Raw genomic sequence first — 16941 nt, 5'->3', positions numbered from 1 at the left:
AGACGCGCAGGCTCAGTAGTTGTGGCTCACGGGCCTAGTTGCTCCGCGGCATGGGGGATCTTCCCAGACCAGGGCTTGAACCCGTGTTCCCTGCATTGGCAGGCAGATTCTCAACCACTGCGCCACCAGGGAAGCCCCCAAAAAATTTTTAAAAGGATATAAAATTGTATGAAAAATATGGTCCCAATGATCAAAAGATGTATAAAAGACCAGAAGGAAATTTATGAAATATTAATCAATATTAGTGGTAGGACCATTAAAAAAACACCATTAGGTTGAACTGCATGACATTACTACTTTTGTAAGTCAACTTTATACATTTCAACATAATATTTTGTTGAAAAGGGCTCAAGATGAACTTGGGTTTGAATCCCAGCTCCAGTACTCTGTATCATCCAGTATGTATCATCTCAGTTGTGTAACTGTGGACAAATTCACTTAGATTCTCTCTCGGGGCCTCAGTTGCCTCATCTGTAAAATGGGCATAAAAATAATCTACACCTCAGGGTTTTATTGAAGAGCAAATGGAATAATGTCCATAAGGGGCCTGACATACAGCAATCCCTGAATAAATGGTAGCCATAACTGTGGGTGGTGTTTTCTTTCTTCTTTACTGTATTTTCCAAATTTCCTATAATAATAGTTTTTAAAATTCTGTAACTAATAAACGTAATTATTTAAAATTTCCAAGGGGTTGTGGTCTATTCTGTGGGGATCTTGAGCCCAGTCCAGAGCTGGGAATGTGGTTGAAGGTTTTCTTCTAGTCCTGCTGTGGCTGGGCTCAACTCGACAGAGACAGTGACCCCGGGAGCAGGGCTGATGTTTGTGCTCTGAGGGATCCTGGGAGCTCTATTTACAGAGGACACTCTGTCCCAGGGCCCGACTGCCCCCTCACCCCAGCAGCTGCTGTATGGACTGAGCCCACGAGGGAGGCTGCCTCTGCCCGATCCCAGTACTCGGTGTCCGCTGGGTCAAGACATCCTTTGGCACAGAGTTCTTCCCTTAGAAGCAGCTTCTGGTTCCCAAATACAGAGCTGAGCTAGACTTTGATCATGTCCAGTCCCCACGAGGGGGCTACAGAGTCTCTCTTTGTGGCAATGAAAAAGGTTTGGAAATAAATAGTGGTGATGGTTGCACAGCATTCTGAATGTAATGAATGCCACTGAATTGTGCACTTTAAAATGGTTAGAATGGCCAATTTTATTTATTTATTTTTTTAATTTTAAAATTTATTTATTTATTTATTTTTTGGCTGCGTTGGGTCTTCGTTGTTGTGCGCGGGCTTCTCATTGCAGTGGCTTCACTTGTTGCAGAGCACGGGCTCTAGGCACGCGGGCTTCAGTAGTTGTGGCTCGAGGGCTCTGGAATGCAGGCTCAGTAGTTGTGGCACTCGGGCTTAGTTGCTCCGCGGCATGGGGGATCTTCCCGGACCTGGGCTTGAACCCGTGACCCCTGCATTGGCAGGCGGATTCTTAACCACTGAGCTCCCAGGGAAGTCCCTAAATGGCCAATTTTATGTTATAGAGATTTTGCCACAATGTTTTTAAAAGTGAAAAAAAAATCCAGTTATGGGAGGAGGACTAAAGGGAGAGCAGCCTTGTCCTGTGGGGTTTGCCAGACACCACAATAGGAGACCTGGATGTAGGCCCCTGTTCCCACCTTTGCTTGGCTATGACTTTGGGGACCTTAACCTCTCATCCTCCATGAGGATAACAGGCTGCTCTCAGAGGGCTGTCATGGAACTCAAGTGTGATCAAATGGTGTGAAAGTCTCTGTAAAAACACTCAATACTTGTTAGTTAGCATTATCCCTCTCTCTCCCCCCTCTCCCCAAAGAAAGAAAGAAGGAACGAAAGATACCCATCACCATGGGGACTTCCCTGGTAACTCAGTGGTTAAGAATCCCCCTGCCAATGCAGGAATCACAGGTTCGAGCCCGGGTCCGGGAAGATCCCACATGCCGCGGAGCAACTAAGCCCGTGCACCACAACTACTGAGCCCACGTGCCGCAACTACTGAAGCCCGCGTGCCTAGAGCCCGTGCTCGGCAACAAGAGAAGCCACCGCAATGAGAAGCCCGCGCACTGCAACGAAGAGGTGCTCCGGCTCGCGGCAACTAGAGAAAGCCCGCATGCAGCAACGAAGACCCAACGCAGCCAAAAATTAAATAATAAATAAATTTTTAAAAAAAGAAAGAAACCCATCACCAACAAAGTTTAACAGTACCACTTTTTGTTTGTTTTTGTTTCTTTTGCTTGTTTTTGGCAAACCTTGAGACTTGAGATTCTGGTGTTTTTTGTTTGTTTGTTTGTTTTGTTTATAGTTTCAGTTATTTATTTTTTTGGCCACACCGCGGCATGTTGGATCATAGTTCTCCAACCAGGGATCGAACCTGCGCCCCCTGCAGTGGAAGTGCAGAGTTTTAACCACCACACTGCCAGGGAAGTCCCTTGAAAAGAATTAAATGGAAACTTCCAGAAATAAGGATGGGAAGAGAAGAAACTAAAGGAAACTCTCAATCTCTTGCTTCTCACCTTGAAGGAGATGATATATTTTCCCTTGGGTTGGCTTTTGTGGGACCTCCAGGGAGGGGACGCTGAATCTCAAGGTGCAAAGAGAGCAGCTCAGCGGGGCAAAGGCACCCAAGAAGCTCCCCAACATCACTGTTCTGCCCTGGCAGCGGAGAAATGATGTCCTTTGCCTGTCCCCTCTTCGTCCCCCACTTCCTCCCTCGCCTTGCCTTCATACCTTAGGTTGCCTTTCCCAGATTTCTCCTGGGAGATTTATTTCTGTCCCTTTTTTCATCTAAAGCAGCGGAAATGAATCATCTTTCGGCCTGTTTGGTAAACAACCCCATGCCCTCTGACCCGTCTCCAGGCTCTCTCCCTGGTCCCTCTGGAGAGGTTCCTAGGCTAGGCCTCACCCCCACAGTCAAGACCCTCCTGGCTGCTTACTCTTGGTAATGTCCCCTTCCCCCAGGGCCTGGAGGCTTGACCTCCTCCACCCTGGGGAAGATGGGAAATGACACAGAGCATTCCAACGGATGATCCCATGAGCTGACCAGAGGAGCAGGGGAAGCAAGGGAGCCACTGTGTTTTGAGGGCTTTGTGTGCCATGTACTGGCTCATCTCAATGACCCTATTAGGTGATCTCTCGACCCTCGTTTTACAGATGAGGTGTCCAAGGCTCAGAGAAGTGAAGGAACTTGCCCAAGGCCACACAGCTGGTCAGTGATGAAGCCAAGATTCAAAGTCTGGATTCCTGAATTCATTCCATTATACCATGCTGCCCTATGTGTTCGCATGTGTATATGCATGTGTGTTGAATTGGGGATGCTGGCAGATCAGCTAAAACCCACCAGAATGGAAACCTAAGATGATGTGCATTAAGCCTTATGCATATGACAGATATTTGCCTACAGAGGGAATGGCAAGTGTGCACAGTGTGTGCCTTACCAGGAGTCTGTGGGTCACTGAGGATGGTGTCAAAGAGGGACAGACATGGGGGCGGGGGAAATTCAGGAAATGCCCAGATTCAAGACCACCTAAGCCCTGCCCCCACCTCACGGTGATGGAACTTCACAGATAGAAATGCCCAGCGGTGTCCCTATTGATGAAGCCACACTTCCTGGGGAACACAGTCATGCGACTATTTATTAGACTTCTAAAAATGTGCAGGTACTCTTTCTAGGAGCTGTGTGGGATACAGAAGTAAATCTTCTGACATCAAAGTATCTAGTGTGCGCATGTGTGTGTGTTGGGAGTGGAGGAGGAATTAACATAAATATATAAATAACTGTAATGCAAGATCGGTAGAAAACGCTCAGGGCCAAAGGGAGAAATGGATCCTATAACGGTTGGTATTCTAGCAACACCAGAAGCTGGAGAGATTACTCCAGGCTAGGTATCAAGGAGGGCTTCCTGAGGAGGTGGCATTTGAATGTCTCTAAGTCTCTGAGTAGATGTAGGATCTATAATACATCAGGAGAACGCTTTAACAGAAGTTAGATCCTTTTTAATTTGTCAAGGACATATGCCCTTATTCCTCTTTTACAGGGGTGTAAACTGAGGCCCAGAGAGGTTGATCAGGTTGTCCACAGTCACAACGCTGGCCAGTGGCGGGCCAGGATTTGACCTCGGTCCAGGGTGACCGACTCCAAGCCCTGCGCTGCATCCCTGCCGGGCGGGCGTGCGCCTTAGAGAGGAACGCAGGCCGCGAACTGGACGCGCCGGGGGCGGGACAGAAAGTCCAGGAGGGGCGGGGCTTAAAGTCCTGGGGGGCGGGACTGGCGGCGCGGGCGGGCTGGAGGCGCCGGGTTTGCGTCCCACTCCACCTGCGGGCGAAGGCGCTGGCCATGGGCGGCCGGAGGCCGGGGGGCGGCCGGACTGAGCCCTGCTGAGCCCGCGGGGCCGGCCATGGGCGACCGCGAGCGCAACAAGAAGCGGCTGCTGGAGCTGCTGCAGGCGGCGGGCACTGGCAACGCGCACTGCGCCGACTGCGGGGCTGCGGGTAAGGGCGCGGCGGCGCGAGCAGTCCGGAACGTGGGACCGGCCCCCGGCCCGCCGGCCCCCTCCCCTCCCTTCAGGCCCGGGCCGGTCCAGGACTCCCGCTGGATCCGCGCGTGGCCCTTATATCACCTTCGGGCCCGGGCCCCCGGCAGCCCTCTCCTCGGCCGGTACCGCTCCCACTCGAACCCGGCCGGGGCGCCTGTTCTCCCCACTCTGGACCTCGACACTAGATCCCGGCCCCGGGTGCCCTGACCATTCTACTCACCTCCCCTGCCAGACACCCTACCCACCCGGACCACGGTCCTTGACGTCTTCATTCCGGACCCAGCCACTTCCCACACCCTCGGATCCACACATCCTACACACCAGGGATCCCAGACCCCGGACCCAGTTCTGCCCTGATGGTCCAGCGCCCCTTCCCCACCCGCCCCGGACGTCCCCGGCGTCCTCCCACGTTCCTGCTCCACAGCACTCCGACCCTGTGGACCCCGAGCGTCCCTGACTCCGACTTCCCCACCCGCAGCTCCCCAGCCAGGCGCCTCGGTGCCGGTCCCTCCCTCCGCGCTCTCCTCCAGGTTCCTCAGAGTCCTGACACTTCCACATCGCGCCCGCCTCAGCCTCTCGCCCCCATCCTCGGGACTCCTTACAAGATCTTCATCCTGGCCGCCGCCGCGCCAGGGCCAGTGGGCTGACCAGAGGCTTTCATGCTGATCTTTGTTCATCCAAGGCGGGGAGGCTAAGAGAGAAGGCATGGGCTGAGCTGGACACCTCCCCAGGCTAACTGCCAAGCCCTGCCTCTCCCGGCGCCCCCTGCCCAACCCTGGTTTCTTCACCCAGCTCCCCTCCTGTCCTCTTGCCCCGCAGATCCCGACTGGGCCTCTTACAAGCTGGGCATCTTCATCTGTCTGAACTGCTCCGGAGTCCACCGCAACTTCCCAGACATCAGCAAAGTGAAATCTGTGAGACTTGACTTCTGGGACGACAGTATTGTGGAGGTAGCAAGGGGCACAGGTGGAGAGCATTGGAACAGCAGACCTGGGGTGGAGGCAGATGGTCAGGGCGCTCCCATTCTACAAGGAAGGAAGCTGAGGCCAAGAGAGGGGCAATAAGGAGCCAATTAGACTTGCCTTAGACGAGGCCCTGAGTTCAAATCCTAGCTCCATTACTTGCTTACTTACTAGCTATGAGGCCCTGAGCCTGCTATTTAACGCTAGTTGTGAACCCTTTCCACATCTGTATTATAAAGATACCACTACCCCTTCATAGGGCTGCTGTAAGGATTAAATGCAGGCTCAAGGCAGGTACAAAGTAAATAGTCAGTTAACAGCTGCTGTTCTCAGTAGCTGAAATCCTGGACTAGAACAGAAGTATCCTGATTCATGGTTCATAGTCCTCCTGCAGTCCCCCTAGCCATGGAGGGGACCACTTTTCTCTCCTGACCTGCAGAGATGGAGGACACCTGCAGCCCAGATAACACCATTCTGGCCAGAAAACCTTCAGAGAGCAGGCAGTACTAAACTGGGCTGGCTAGCTGAGGATTTCGAGGACTACTGGGGAAGCAGACCCATGTTTACTGAATACCCATCTGTGCCATGCACTGTGCTAGACCACTGGGCTAGATACTTTACTCATTCATTCCACACGTTACTGTAACCCTACAGATGCTGGGTTTAGGAGAGAGCAGTGAACAAGATAAAGTCTCTGCTCACGTGGAGCTTACATTCTAGTGCAGGAGAAAGACTGGAAACCAGCACCTAAACCTGAGGGTCGTTTCTTTGTGCCTCATCACTCCCCTGTTATATCTTCTTCATCTTCGCGGGTGAGATCCCTGAAGCTCAGGGGCTTAAGTATTGCCCAAGCGTCACTCAGTGAATAAATGGCACAGCTGGGATACGAACCCTGCTCTGTTGAGATCCAAAGCCCATGCAAATCCTGCGACACAGCCAAGTGGCCACTGGGGAAGGGGAGAATAGGGTTCACACTGCCCAAGGGATGTGGATTAAAAACCTGATGTTTGTTCCACACATGCCCTCACCCCAGATATGCCACTGCTGTTACTGAGTGCTGTTGGCCAGGGCCACTCCTGGCACATCTGCCTCTGGGTCTCTTGGGTGCCAAAGGCCCCCAGTGATCTTCCTGACCTACATACTCTATGGGGCGAGCACTGAACTTCTTCCATCCTCCAGCTCCATCTATCTCCTGCGGACTTGCAGGGACTGCTGCTGGTGGTCCTGGCCATCTGTGGAGGGGGTGGGAGAAAGAACATGAGCTATGGAGTTAGACAGGTCTGGGTTCAAATCCCAGCTCTCCACTGACTAGCTGTGTCACCTTGGGTAAGTCACCTAACCTCTCTGAGCCTCAGTGTCCTCACCTCTAAAACGGGGATGGTAATATTACAATGGTTGAGCGGATCGAATGAACTAATGCAGGAGAGCTGTAAAGTGCTCTGCCTGTATGAAGCATGGTTGTTACAGCACCTCATTGCTCCAGGTTGGGGCTTCCCAGCAGCACAGATGACCAAGCTGGGTGGTGTGGCGGGGAGGAGGGGAAATGTGTCAGACTCCGGGAGGAGTGTCTCCTGACTCAGCCCAGGAGCCAGTGAGAACAGTGGCCTTCAGAGTAGACCATGGTTTCATTTCACGTTTTTTCAAGTTCTAACATTACCCCAAGTTGCTGTTGTCTTGCAGTTTATGACCCACAACGGAAACCTCCGAGTGAAGGCCAAGTATGAAGCCAGAGTCCCTGCTTTCTACTATATCCCCAAGGCCAGCGACTGCATGTGAGTGGGTGATTTCCTGGTCCCACCCCTCCCACCACTACCCCATCTCCTGTGTGGTGGTCTCTTCTACAGACATGCCCAGCAGGTGGAGCCAGGAAAACATTTGGTACTGTCATGGAGAACACACAGACCTGATGAAAGCCCCTCTCCACCTTCATAGCTTGGGTTGTCACTTGCCCCCTCTGGGACTCAGTTTCCACAGCTGTGAAATGGGGCATTTTCTTTAGGATCTGTCCCTTTGACTTGATGGTCTCATAGCCTACAGGTGATGACTAACTTGATTAAGAAGCCGCCGGTATTTTAGCAGAACAAATGTGTTTCAGCTATTATACTTTCTACAGAGTCCCACCTGAGCTGTCCCACCTGAGCTCAGTGTTGCTCCAAAGCAGCTGCTTAGGCCCCACCTAAGCACCTACTATGTGCTCTGCACAGTACAAGCCACTTTGTATGCATTTAAACCTCTCAACAACCCTCGGGGGTAGGTAGGTATAATATTATTGGCATACTCCCCAAGTTCAGAGGAGTTAAGTAACTTGCCCTTGGTCACACAGTGGATAAATGGTAGAATGAGACCAGGTCCCAGGTGGTCAGACCCTAAGACCACTGCTCTGTCCAGTGTAGCATGCTCAGATCTCATGGGTGGGCCACAGGAAGAGGCTCTTGGACTCTCCTGGCTTAAGCTCATGAACACGCAGTGGGATATGGCAGAGTAGATGGTCCAGGGGAGCTGTTATCTGTCTCATTGACCTAGAGGGCTGAGGCTGAGGTTGGAATAGTATAGTGGTGTGCATATAGCCCACTGGGGGAGATATTTCCCCCTGGGGAGACACTGGCAATGTCTGAAGACATTTTGGGGTGTCACAACTGGGGAGGGGGTGCCACTGGCATCGAGGGGGTGGAGGATTAGCAGAGATACTGCTAAACATCCTACAAAGCACGACACATCCCCCCACCACTAAGAATTACCCGGTCCCAAATGTTAATAGTACCCAGGCAGAGAATCCCTGGCTAGCCTGAGCAGGCAGCCAGGCAGCTGCTGTGATGTTCCCATCCTCAGCTGCGGGGTCTCAGAAAGTTGCCATGGGAAGAGGATGCATCAGACACAGCTGACTAAACATTCTCTCTTTTTAGGGTCTTAAAGGAACAATGGATTCGAGCAAAGTATGAGAGACAGGAGTTTACGGCTGAGGGGAAAACAATCTCACCCCCAGGTAAAGTTATTTTCATCATCTTTTGAGGGCTAGTTCTGATGAGTTCTAGAAAACAAAGTGCCTGAGTATTAGGAACAAGGTCAGCAGAGATACACCTGCCACCCTTGCTCTGGCCACAGGGGCCAAGGTGTGGGTTCCTCTGTCTCTGAAATAGCAACACATCAGCTGGTGGGGTTTTATGGTCTGAGTGGCCGAGAAACACATCCGTCTCAGGTCCTTGCAGGGCCACAAGGTGTATAAAGTCTTCAGTATAAATTGCAAGAAGACTCACCCACTGGGCAGACCAGGAAGAAATAGACACCCTGCTTCTGGCTAATGTAGCCCCTGGTGTGGCACAAGCCTTGGGAAGGTGCACGGACTGGATTTCACCTCCCTTCCCGCCTTTGTGCAGGGCACAACCTCATCGGTGGCCCTGAACCTGTGGCAGTTTCTGCCCTGCTGCTCTGAGTCCAAGCTGACACTGACCCAGAGAGCAAAGTATACAAAACTGCTCTTTGAGAACCAGAGGCCGCCAGTGCTTAGCTCTCCTAGTGGCCAGGAGCACAGAGTATTCATCTACCAGCAGGAGCCCAGAGGTCACTCATTATTCCCAAACTCTGGAGAGTTTCATTAGGCTGATGTCAATGTGAAGTTGGGCCTCCTTCAGAATCAATCCAGTTTCTTAGGATTTAGCCCACTTAAGAGTATACTATGTCTTCTTAGGATACAGCCAAGGAAGAAAGTTGAGGGGAGCCCAACTGAAATCATACAACATTGCAAATTTGGCCCCAGACAGGACCCCCATGTCCTGCAGCTGAAATAGCTAAATTAGATCCTAGACATTTTAGCAGTGGGTGGGAGGTTCATTCCACCCCTGAGACCATGTGGTATGGGGTTCATGAGTTGCTTGTTTGTCTTGAAGCTGTGAGTGTTCACTCTTTCTCATCCTTGGTGGAAGGTAACCGAGAAGGGTTCCTATGGAAGCGAGGAAGGGACAACGCACAGTTCCTGAGAAGGAGGTTTGTCCTCCTGGCAAGAGAAGGCCTCCTGAAGTACTACACTAAAGAAGAGGTAAGTCTTGTCTTACTCCTCCCCGAGCGCTGGCTCTCACCCCACTCAGGTCTACATTTTTATTTATTTTTTTAATTTTTGGCTGCGTTGGGTCTTCATTGCTGCACACGGGCTTTCTCTAGTTGCGGTGAAGGGGGGCTACACTTGGTTGTGGTGCGCGGGCTTCTCATTGTGGTGGCTTCTCTTGTGGCGGAGCACGGGCTCTAGATGCGTGGGCTTCAGTAACTGTGGCACGTGGGCTTCAGTAGTTGTGGCTTGTGGGCTGTAGAGTGCAGGCTCAGTAGTTGCGGTGCACGGGCTTAGTTGCTCCGCGGCATGTGTGGTCTTCCCAGACCAGGGCTCGAACCCGTGTCCCCTGCATTGGCAGGCGGATTCTTATCCACGGAGCCACCAGGGAAGTCCCAGGTGTACATTTTGATCAATAGTGCCTGGTCTCGTGTATGAGCTCAGCCACTGAGACTTAGGTACCACAAGCTGCTACTTTTCCTTGTGATACAATCCATCCAGTCTGCTAAAAACCACACCTTCTCTTCACCTAGAATGGGCTCAGACTGGTCCATGATTAAGCCTTTGATGATCACTTGATTTTTACTTCATTTATGTATGTACTTAAGAAATATTTATTGAGCACCTACTATGCTAGACCTTATTCCAGGAACTGGGGATACAGCAATAAACTAAACGAAGTTCCTATTCTCCTGTGGCTTCCATTCTAGTGGATGGAGACAGGTGTAACCAAAACATACATCAATACGTAATCTATCCAGTGGCAATAAGTTATATGAAGTAAAATAAAGGAGGGTGAAGAGTTAGAGCGTGGGGTAGAGGGAAGTGCTACCACAGGTGGTCAGGGGAGGCCTCTCTGATGACATTTGAGCAGAGAACTGAATAAATGTGAGTTATGTGGATTTGTGGGCGAAGGGTTGAAGTAGAGGGAACAGTATGTACAGAAGCCCTGAACATGGTCATGTGTGCTGATTAGAAAAGATGACCCCTCTGAGAGGGTGCAGCCCTGGTCCCTGTCTAGGCAAGCAGAAGCCTGGATGGCAGTTCTCACTTGTACCTTCAGCCGGGGGCTTTTTGTTCAGTGCACAAACTGCCCAACCATGAGCTGTAACCCTGGCTTGAGCTGGGAATGTATTTGGTGAGTCTAGAGGACATGAAGGAGGCCAGAGTGCTTGGTGCAGAGTGAGCAAGAAAAAAATGGAGAGAGATGAGCTTACATAGTGGAAGACTTCAGAGGCCATAGGAAGACTTGGGATTTTTCTTTGGAAACAGCTTTATTGAAATATAAATTCACACACCATTGGATTCACCCATTTAAAGTGTGTAAGTAATAGCTTTCAGTATATTCATGGAGTTGTGCAACTATCACCACAATCAATTTTAGAACATTTTCAGTACCCTAAAAAGAACCCCCACGTGTGTTAGCTCTAGTTCTCCACTCCACTCCCCTCCCCCAACCCTAGGCAACCACTAATCTACTTTCTAACTCTATAGATTTGCATATTCTGGACATTTCATACAAATGGAATCATACAATATGTGGTCTTTTTTCTTTTTTTTTTTAAATTTTTGTTTGTTTGTTTATTTATTTTTGGCTGCGTTGGGTCTTCATTGCTGCACACGGGCTTTCTGTAGTTGCAGTGAGCAGGGGCTACTCTTCGTTGCGGTGCACGGGCTTCTCATTGCGGTGGCTTCTCTTGTCGTGGAGCACGGGCTCTAGGCACACGGGCTTCAGTAATTGTGGCTCATAGGCACACGGGCTTAGTTGCTCCGCAGCATGTGGGATCTTCCCTGACCAAGGCTCAAACCCGTGTCCCCTGAATTGGCAGGCAGGTTCTTAACCACTGCGCCACCAAGGAAGCCCGTAATAGTTCTTTATATATTCTATACACAAGACCCTTATTGGATATATGATTTACAAAACATTTACATTCTTTTTTTAATATTCTTTTCCACTATGGTTTATCACAGAATATTTTTACGAAACATTTAGGCGTTTGGATTTTACTCTGCTATTGGGAAGCCACAGGAGGGTTTTGAGCACAGAAGTGATCTGCTTTGACTAAAACTTTTGGAAAGGGGCACTCTGGCTGCTACCGGGGCGAGAATGGAGCAGTGGGGAGGCGAGGGTGGAAGCAGAGAAGCCAGTTAGGAAGCTATTGCAATAATCCAAGGGAGGAATAATGGGTTAGATCAGGATAATGGTGATGGAGCTGGTTAGAAGTGGTCAGATTCTACATGTATTTTGGAAATAGAGCCAATGTGACCTACTGAAGGATTGGACACGGAGTGTGAAAGTCAGCAGAAGCAGGAGTGATTCCCAGATTTTTGCCTTATGCAACTAGAAGTCTAGATTTGTCATTTGCTGAGATGGCAAAGACTGAGCTCCCTACGGGGATGATCAAGAGTTCCTTTCCCATTTGAGATGCTTATTAGTCATACAAGTAGAGACTGAGGAAGAAGTTCTCAGAAGTTCTGAGTCTAGAGATTTGGGGAGAGTTTGGAGCTGGAGTCATCAGCATGTAAACTGGTTTAGCAACCGGACTGGCTGGGGTCACCTAAGCAGGGCGCGGGGGTGGATGAGAAACAATGTCGGAGGACTGAGTATTTTAGTTATTTGTTGCTGAGTGACACACCACCCTAAAACTTAGTGGCTCAAAACATCAGTCTATCGTGTCTCACAATCCTGTGGGTCAGGAATTTGAGCAGGCAGCGGCTGCTCCAGTGTACTCCATGTGGCATCAGTTGGGTGGTTGGGCTGCGCTAGGAGACCCAGGAAGCCTTCACTCACATGTCAGGTGCTTTGGCATCCTCCTTGTGCCTTCTCTCTCTGTGATTGTTCCTCATTCAGGAGTCCAGCTCAAGCTTTGTTACAGCATGGCAGCCGGCTTTCCCCGAGCAAATGAGAATGCTGCCAGGCCTCTCAAAGGTTAGGCCAGGAACTGCCTTCTGTTGGTCAAAGCAAGTCGTGCAACCAGCTCCAATTCAAGAGGAGGGGATATAGATTCCACCTCTTTATGGGTAGAGTGGCATGTGCAAGCTAGGAGGGAAGGAATTGGAGAGGGCCATCTTTGGAGATTATCTATCACACTGAGCCCTGGGATATTCCAATATTTAGAGGAAAGATAAGAAGTTTCCAGCAAAGAGAATGTGAAGGAATGGCCAAGAAAGTAAGAGAAGGACAAGCTCTGAGCTCTTTAGCCTTCATCTTACTCCATTTCCTACATGCAGAAATTACTGTTTATATCCCCTGTTGCTTTCCTGGGTGGACCAGAGCAATGCCAGAAGATCTATCCAGTGTGGCCTCAGTCTGGGGCCAGATGAAAAATGATGGGGAATGAAGAGTATTAACCCTCCAAGAGAGAGTAGGGATTTCTTCTCAGTCTTCAGTTTAAATCACTGAAAAATATTTCCGGTACAAAAGGCAGGAAGAAAAAGTGCTGCTACAGAGTTAGGAGCAGCCACTGAACCCCAGTAGCTGTTGTGAGTTAGGATGTGAGTCTCATCCTTGGTTGGAAAAAGTTGATCTGTTTCTCAGTCCTAAGCCTGTTCAGTCTAAAGCAGTCTAAAAATAGAACAAGTTGCCTTTGTTCTTTTTTTATTTCTTGACCCAAATGGAAAAGTTTTAAATTATAAAGGTAACTCATTTTTATGTGAAAAGTTTGGGTAATACAAAAAAGTGAAGTTTAAAGAAAGCAAAACTCAGAAGATATTTCAACATAGCAAAATATTAATACCCAGGTCACATTTTTTTAAAACCCTAAAAATCAAGAAGAAAAAACAATCCATTGGCAGAAGAGGCAAAGGAAATGGTTTGGTAGTTCACAGAAAAGGAAACCAAAATGCCTGATAAATACAGGAAAAGAAGCCCAATCTCTCTGGCAGTCAAGGAAATGAAAATTAAAATCACAATGAGTTATACTATGTATCCACCAGAACGGCTAAAATTAAAAAGGTTGACAACACCAAGTGTTGACAAGGATATGGAGAAACTGGAACTCTCATTGCTGGTGGGACATAAAATGATACAACCTCTTTGGAAAACAATTTGGCAATTTCTAATAAAGTTAAATGTACACTTAACCACATAACCCAGCTTTTCCACTCCTAGGTATTTACAAAAACATATGTCCACAACAAAATTTGTCCACAAATCTTGTTCACAGAAGTTTTATTTGTAATAGCCAAACCCTGGAAGGTACCCAAATGTTCATCACAAATGAACGAATTAAAAAATTGTAGTATATCCATAGAATGGAATATTACCCAGCAATAAAAAGGGACAAGCTACTAATGAATGCAACAATGTGGATCAATCTAAAAAATATTATTCTGAGCCAAAGAAGACTTATACAGGAGTATGTACTGTATAATTCCATTTATATGCAATTTCAGAACAGACAAAACTATACCAATAGAAAGCAGATAAGTGACTGGGATTGGGGTGGGGTGGGGATTGATGCAAAGGAGCAAGAGGAACTCTTTTTTTTTTTTTTTTAAGAGGAACTCTTTTAGGGTAATAGTGATGTTCTAGATCTTGATTGTGGTGGTGGTTACATGGGTATATACGCTTGTCAAAAAACTGTACTCTTAAAGTGAGTTCCATTTATTGCTTATAAATTATACCTCAATTAAGTTGAATAAGAGAAATTAACAATGAGATTCCATTTCAAACCCATCATATTGGCAAAAATGTTAAAAAAACTGGCAGCGTTGAGTGTTGGTGAGGATATGGGGAAAGGGGAACTCTTCTGTGTTATTGATGGAAATTTACTTCCGGTATGTACATTGGTGCAACCACTGTGGAGAGCCATTAGCAAAATAATTTGGCAGTTTTCAGTAAGTCAAAGATGTACACACTTGTGAGCTAGCAATTCCATTCCTAATCATGACCTAGAGACACTCTCACGGAGGTATACCAGGGATACAAGCTGACAGCAGCAAAAAAATCAGAAACAATCTCAGTATCTGTCAACAGGAACATAGACTGATAACTTTTGGTGTAGTCATTTACAAGAGCCAAGTAGATTGGTATATCTCAACATGGACAGAGATAAAACGTTGAGTGACAAAAGCAAGATGTAGAATGACCCATATAATGTGATACCATTTATGTAAATTAAAGCCGCATGAAACAACACTGTATATTGTTCATGGGTATGTGTATGTGTGTATAAAAGTGTAAAAAGTGAACTAGAAAGATGAACATCAAACTCATGACAGTGATTGACTGTGGGGAGTGGAGGAGGGGAAAGGGACAGGGTAAGTAGTAATTAAAGGGATTTTGGCTTTATTAGTAATGTCGTATTTTTAAAACAAATTTCCTTTTTGGGAACAATATTGACAAAATTAAATACACTTTTTTTGTATTTTTAGTATTTTTCATAGTAAATATTTTAAAAGGAAAGTCATGCAGTAATCTTTCAAGAAAACCATTGTGAAGAGTGTTGGTATAAATCTGTCCATACTTCTTATGTATGTGCAAATAAACATATAGTATATACATATAGTTTATGTACATTATATATATACTATATGCATATAGTATATGCATATATATGTGTGTATAATTTTTGCATTAATAGGTTCCTACTATACATCCAGTTCTGGGACTTGGTATTTCTCACACATGGATATCATGGACATTGTTTCATATTAGTGATATTGATTTAAATTTTCCTTTAAAAAATTCTGTGATATTTTATTGTGTGGATATACCATGATTTATTTATTTAACCCATTATCATTGATGGACATTTAAATAATTTCTTCTTTTTTCTTTTACTGTTATAAGCAACATGGCAGTAAACATCTTTTGACATACATGTTTGCATAGTAATGCAGTTACTTCCTCGGATAGATTCTTAGATGTGAAATTGTGGGTCAAAGCAAAACACTCAACGTTTTAGTAAATATGACCAAATTTCCCTCTAGAGAAGACTGTCCACTAAAACTTTCTTCAGTGATGGAAATTTTCTATGTTTGCACTGTGCAATACCCTAGCCACTAGCCACAGGTGGCCGCTGAGCACTTGAAATGGGACTACGTGTGACTAGGGAACTAAAGTCTTAATTTTATTTAGTTTTAATTTTTTTTTTAATATTTATTTATTTATTTTTGGCTGCACTGGGTCTTCGTTGCTGCGCACAGGCTTTCTCTAGTTGCGGCGAGCGGGGGCTACTCTTCGTTGCGGTGCGCGGGCTTCTCATTGCGGTGCCTTCTCTTGTTGCGGAGCACGGGCTCTAGGCGCGCGGGCTTCAGTAGTTGTGGCACTCAGGCTTGGTATTTGTGGCTCACAGGCTCTAGAGCGCAGGCTCAGTAGTTGTGGCGCACAGGCTCTAGATCGCAGGCTCAGTAGTTGTGGCGCACGGGCTTAGTTGTTCCGCGGCATGTGGGCTCTTCCCGGACCAGGGCTCGAACCCGTGTCCCCTGCATTAGCAGGCGGATTCTTAACCACTGCGCCACCAGGGAAGCCCCTAGTTTTAATTTTAATAGCTGCATGTGGGTAACAGCTATTATGGGACTAGAGTGTTGGTATCACTTTTCTCTTATCAGTTATGAAAGGAAGCACTTGTTTTCCCTTTGCCTTCTTAGCATCAGTGAGTGCTCGAATTGTGTTCAGACCCTGAGAACAGAGTGGAGGGTGGGAGGGTGGGAGGGCATGCCCTGAGGCCCCCACCCCTGCTTTTATCTGTTTGTTTTATCTATTTTATTTGTTTGCCTTCCACGGATATTTGTTTCAAATTCTTTTTTTTTTTGGCTACACGGCATGCGGGATCTTAGTTCCCCAGCCAGGGATCAAAACCGTGCCCCTTGCAGTGGAAGCACCAAGTCTTAACCACTGGACCTCCAGGGAATTCCTGATGATTCGTTTCAGAAAAAGTTCTATGGCTAAAAATTTGGAAAAGTTCTAAGTTAAGGTCTTTCCAAGCCCCCTTTCAGCTCAGAGAGGCCAATCTGATTAAGCAGGAATGGTGGGATGGCTGAACACAGGACAACGGTAAGATATCTGTACATCTTGATATTAGAGCAAGAACATTTAAAACCCATGCAGAGTTCCATACAGGTCATCTGTTTGCAGTTAAGTCTCCCTGGGGAACGTGATGAGACATCACCCTGCTGACTGTCAGCATCTTAAGTATCTGCTTCCTCTCTTTTAGGGTAAAGGGCCCAAAGCTGTCATCAGCATCAAGGACTTGAATGCCACCTTCCAGACAGAGAAGATAGGGAACCCCCATGGGCTGCAGATCACCTACCGAAGAGAGGGCCACGTCAGGAACCTGTTTGTGTATCACGAGAGTGGGAAGGTGAGAGGATAGCGTTGCCATACCAGCCTCCAGCTCGGCACCCCAGGACCCGGCAGCCCCAGCTCGCCGACCCCCTTGCACA

The 16941-nt window shown here is 47.7% G+C and overlaps 1 protein-coding gene across 4 annotated transcripts in view; it reads left to right on the top strand.

The window, feature by feature from the left end:
• The first annotated feature begins 4315 nt into the window (after positions 1-4315).
• The window catches only part of ADAP2 (ArfGAP with dual PH domains 2), a 35407-nt gene continuing 22781 nt past the window's right edge, over positions 4316-16941 (top strand). For all 4 annotated transcript variants that reach the window (XM_036835914.1, XM_036835913.1, XM_036835917.1 and 1 more), the window contains exons 1-6: positions 4316-4507; positions 5371-5501; positions 7194-7285; positions 8417-8496; positions 9434-9546; positions 16713-16859. In XM_036835914.1, the coding sequence (XP_036691809.1) occupies positions 4414-4507; positions 5371-5501; positions 7194-7285; positions 8417-8496; positions 9434-9546; positions 16713-16859 (657 nt within the window). In that variant the 5' untranslated portion in view covers positions 4316-4413. The remainder of the gene's footprint in view (positions 4508-5370; positions 5502-7193; positions 7286-8416; positions 8497-9433; positions 9547-16712; positions 16860-16941) is intronic.

Source organism: Balaenoptera musculus, chromosome 20 (genome assembly GCF_009873245.2).
Source record: "Balaenoptera musculus isolate JJ_BM4_2016_0621 chromosome 20, mBalMus1.pri.v3, whole genome shotgun sequence".
Lineage (NCBI taxonomy): Eukaryota > Metazoa > Chordata > Mammalia > Artiodactyla > Balaenopteridae > Balaenoptera > Balaenoptera musculus.
Note: the sequence above shows the minus strand (reverse complement) of the source record. Positions and strands in the feature narration are given on the sequence as shown.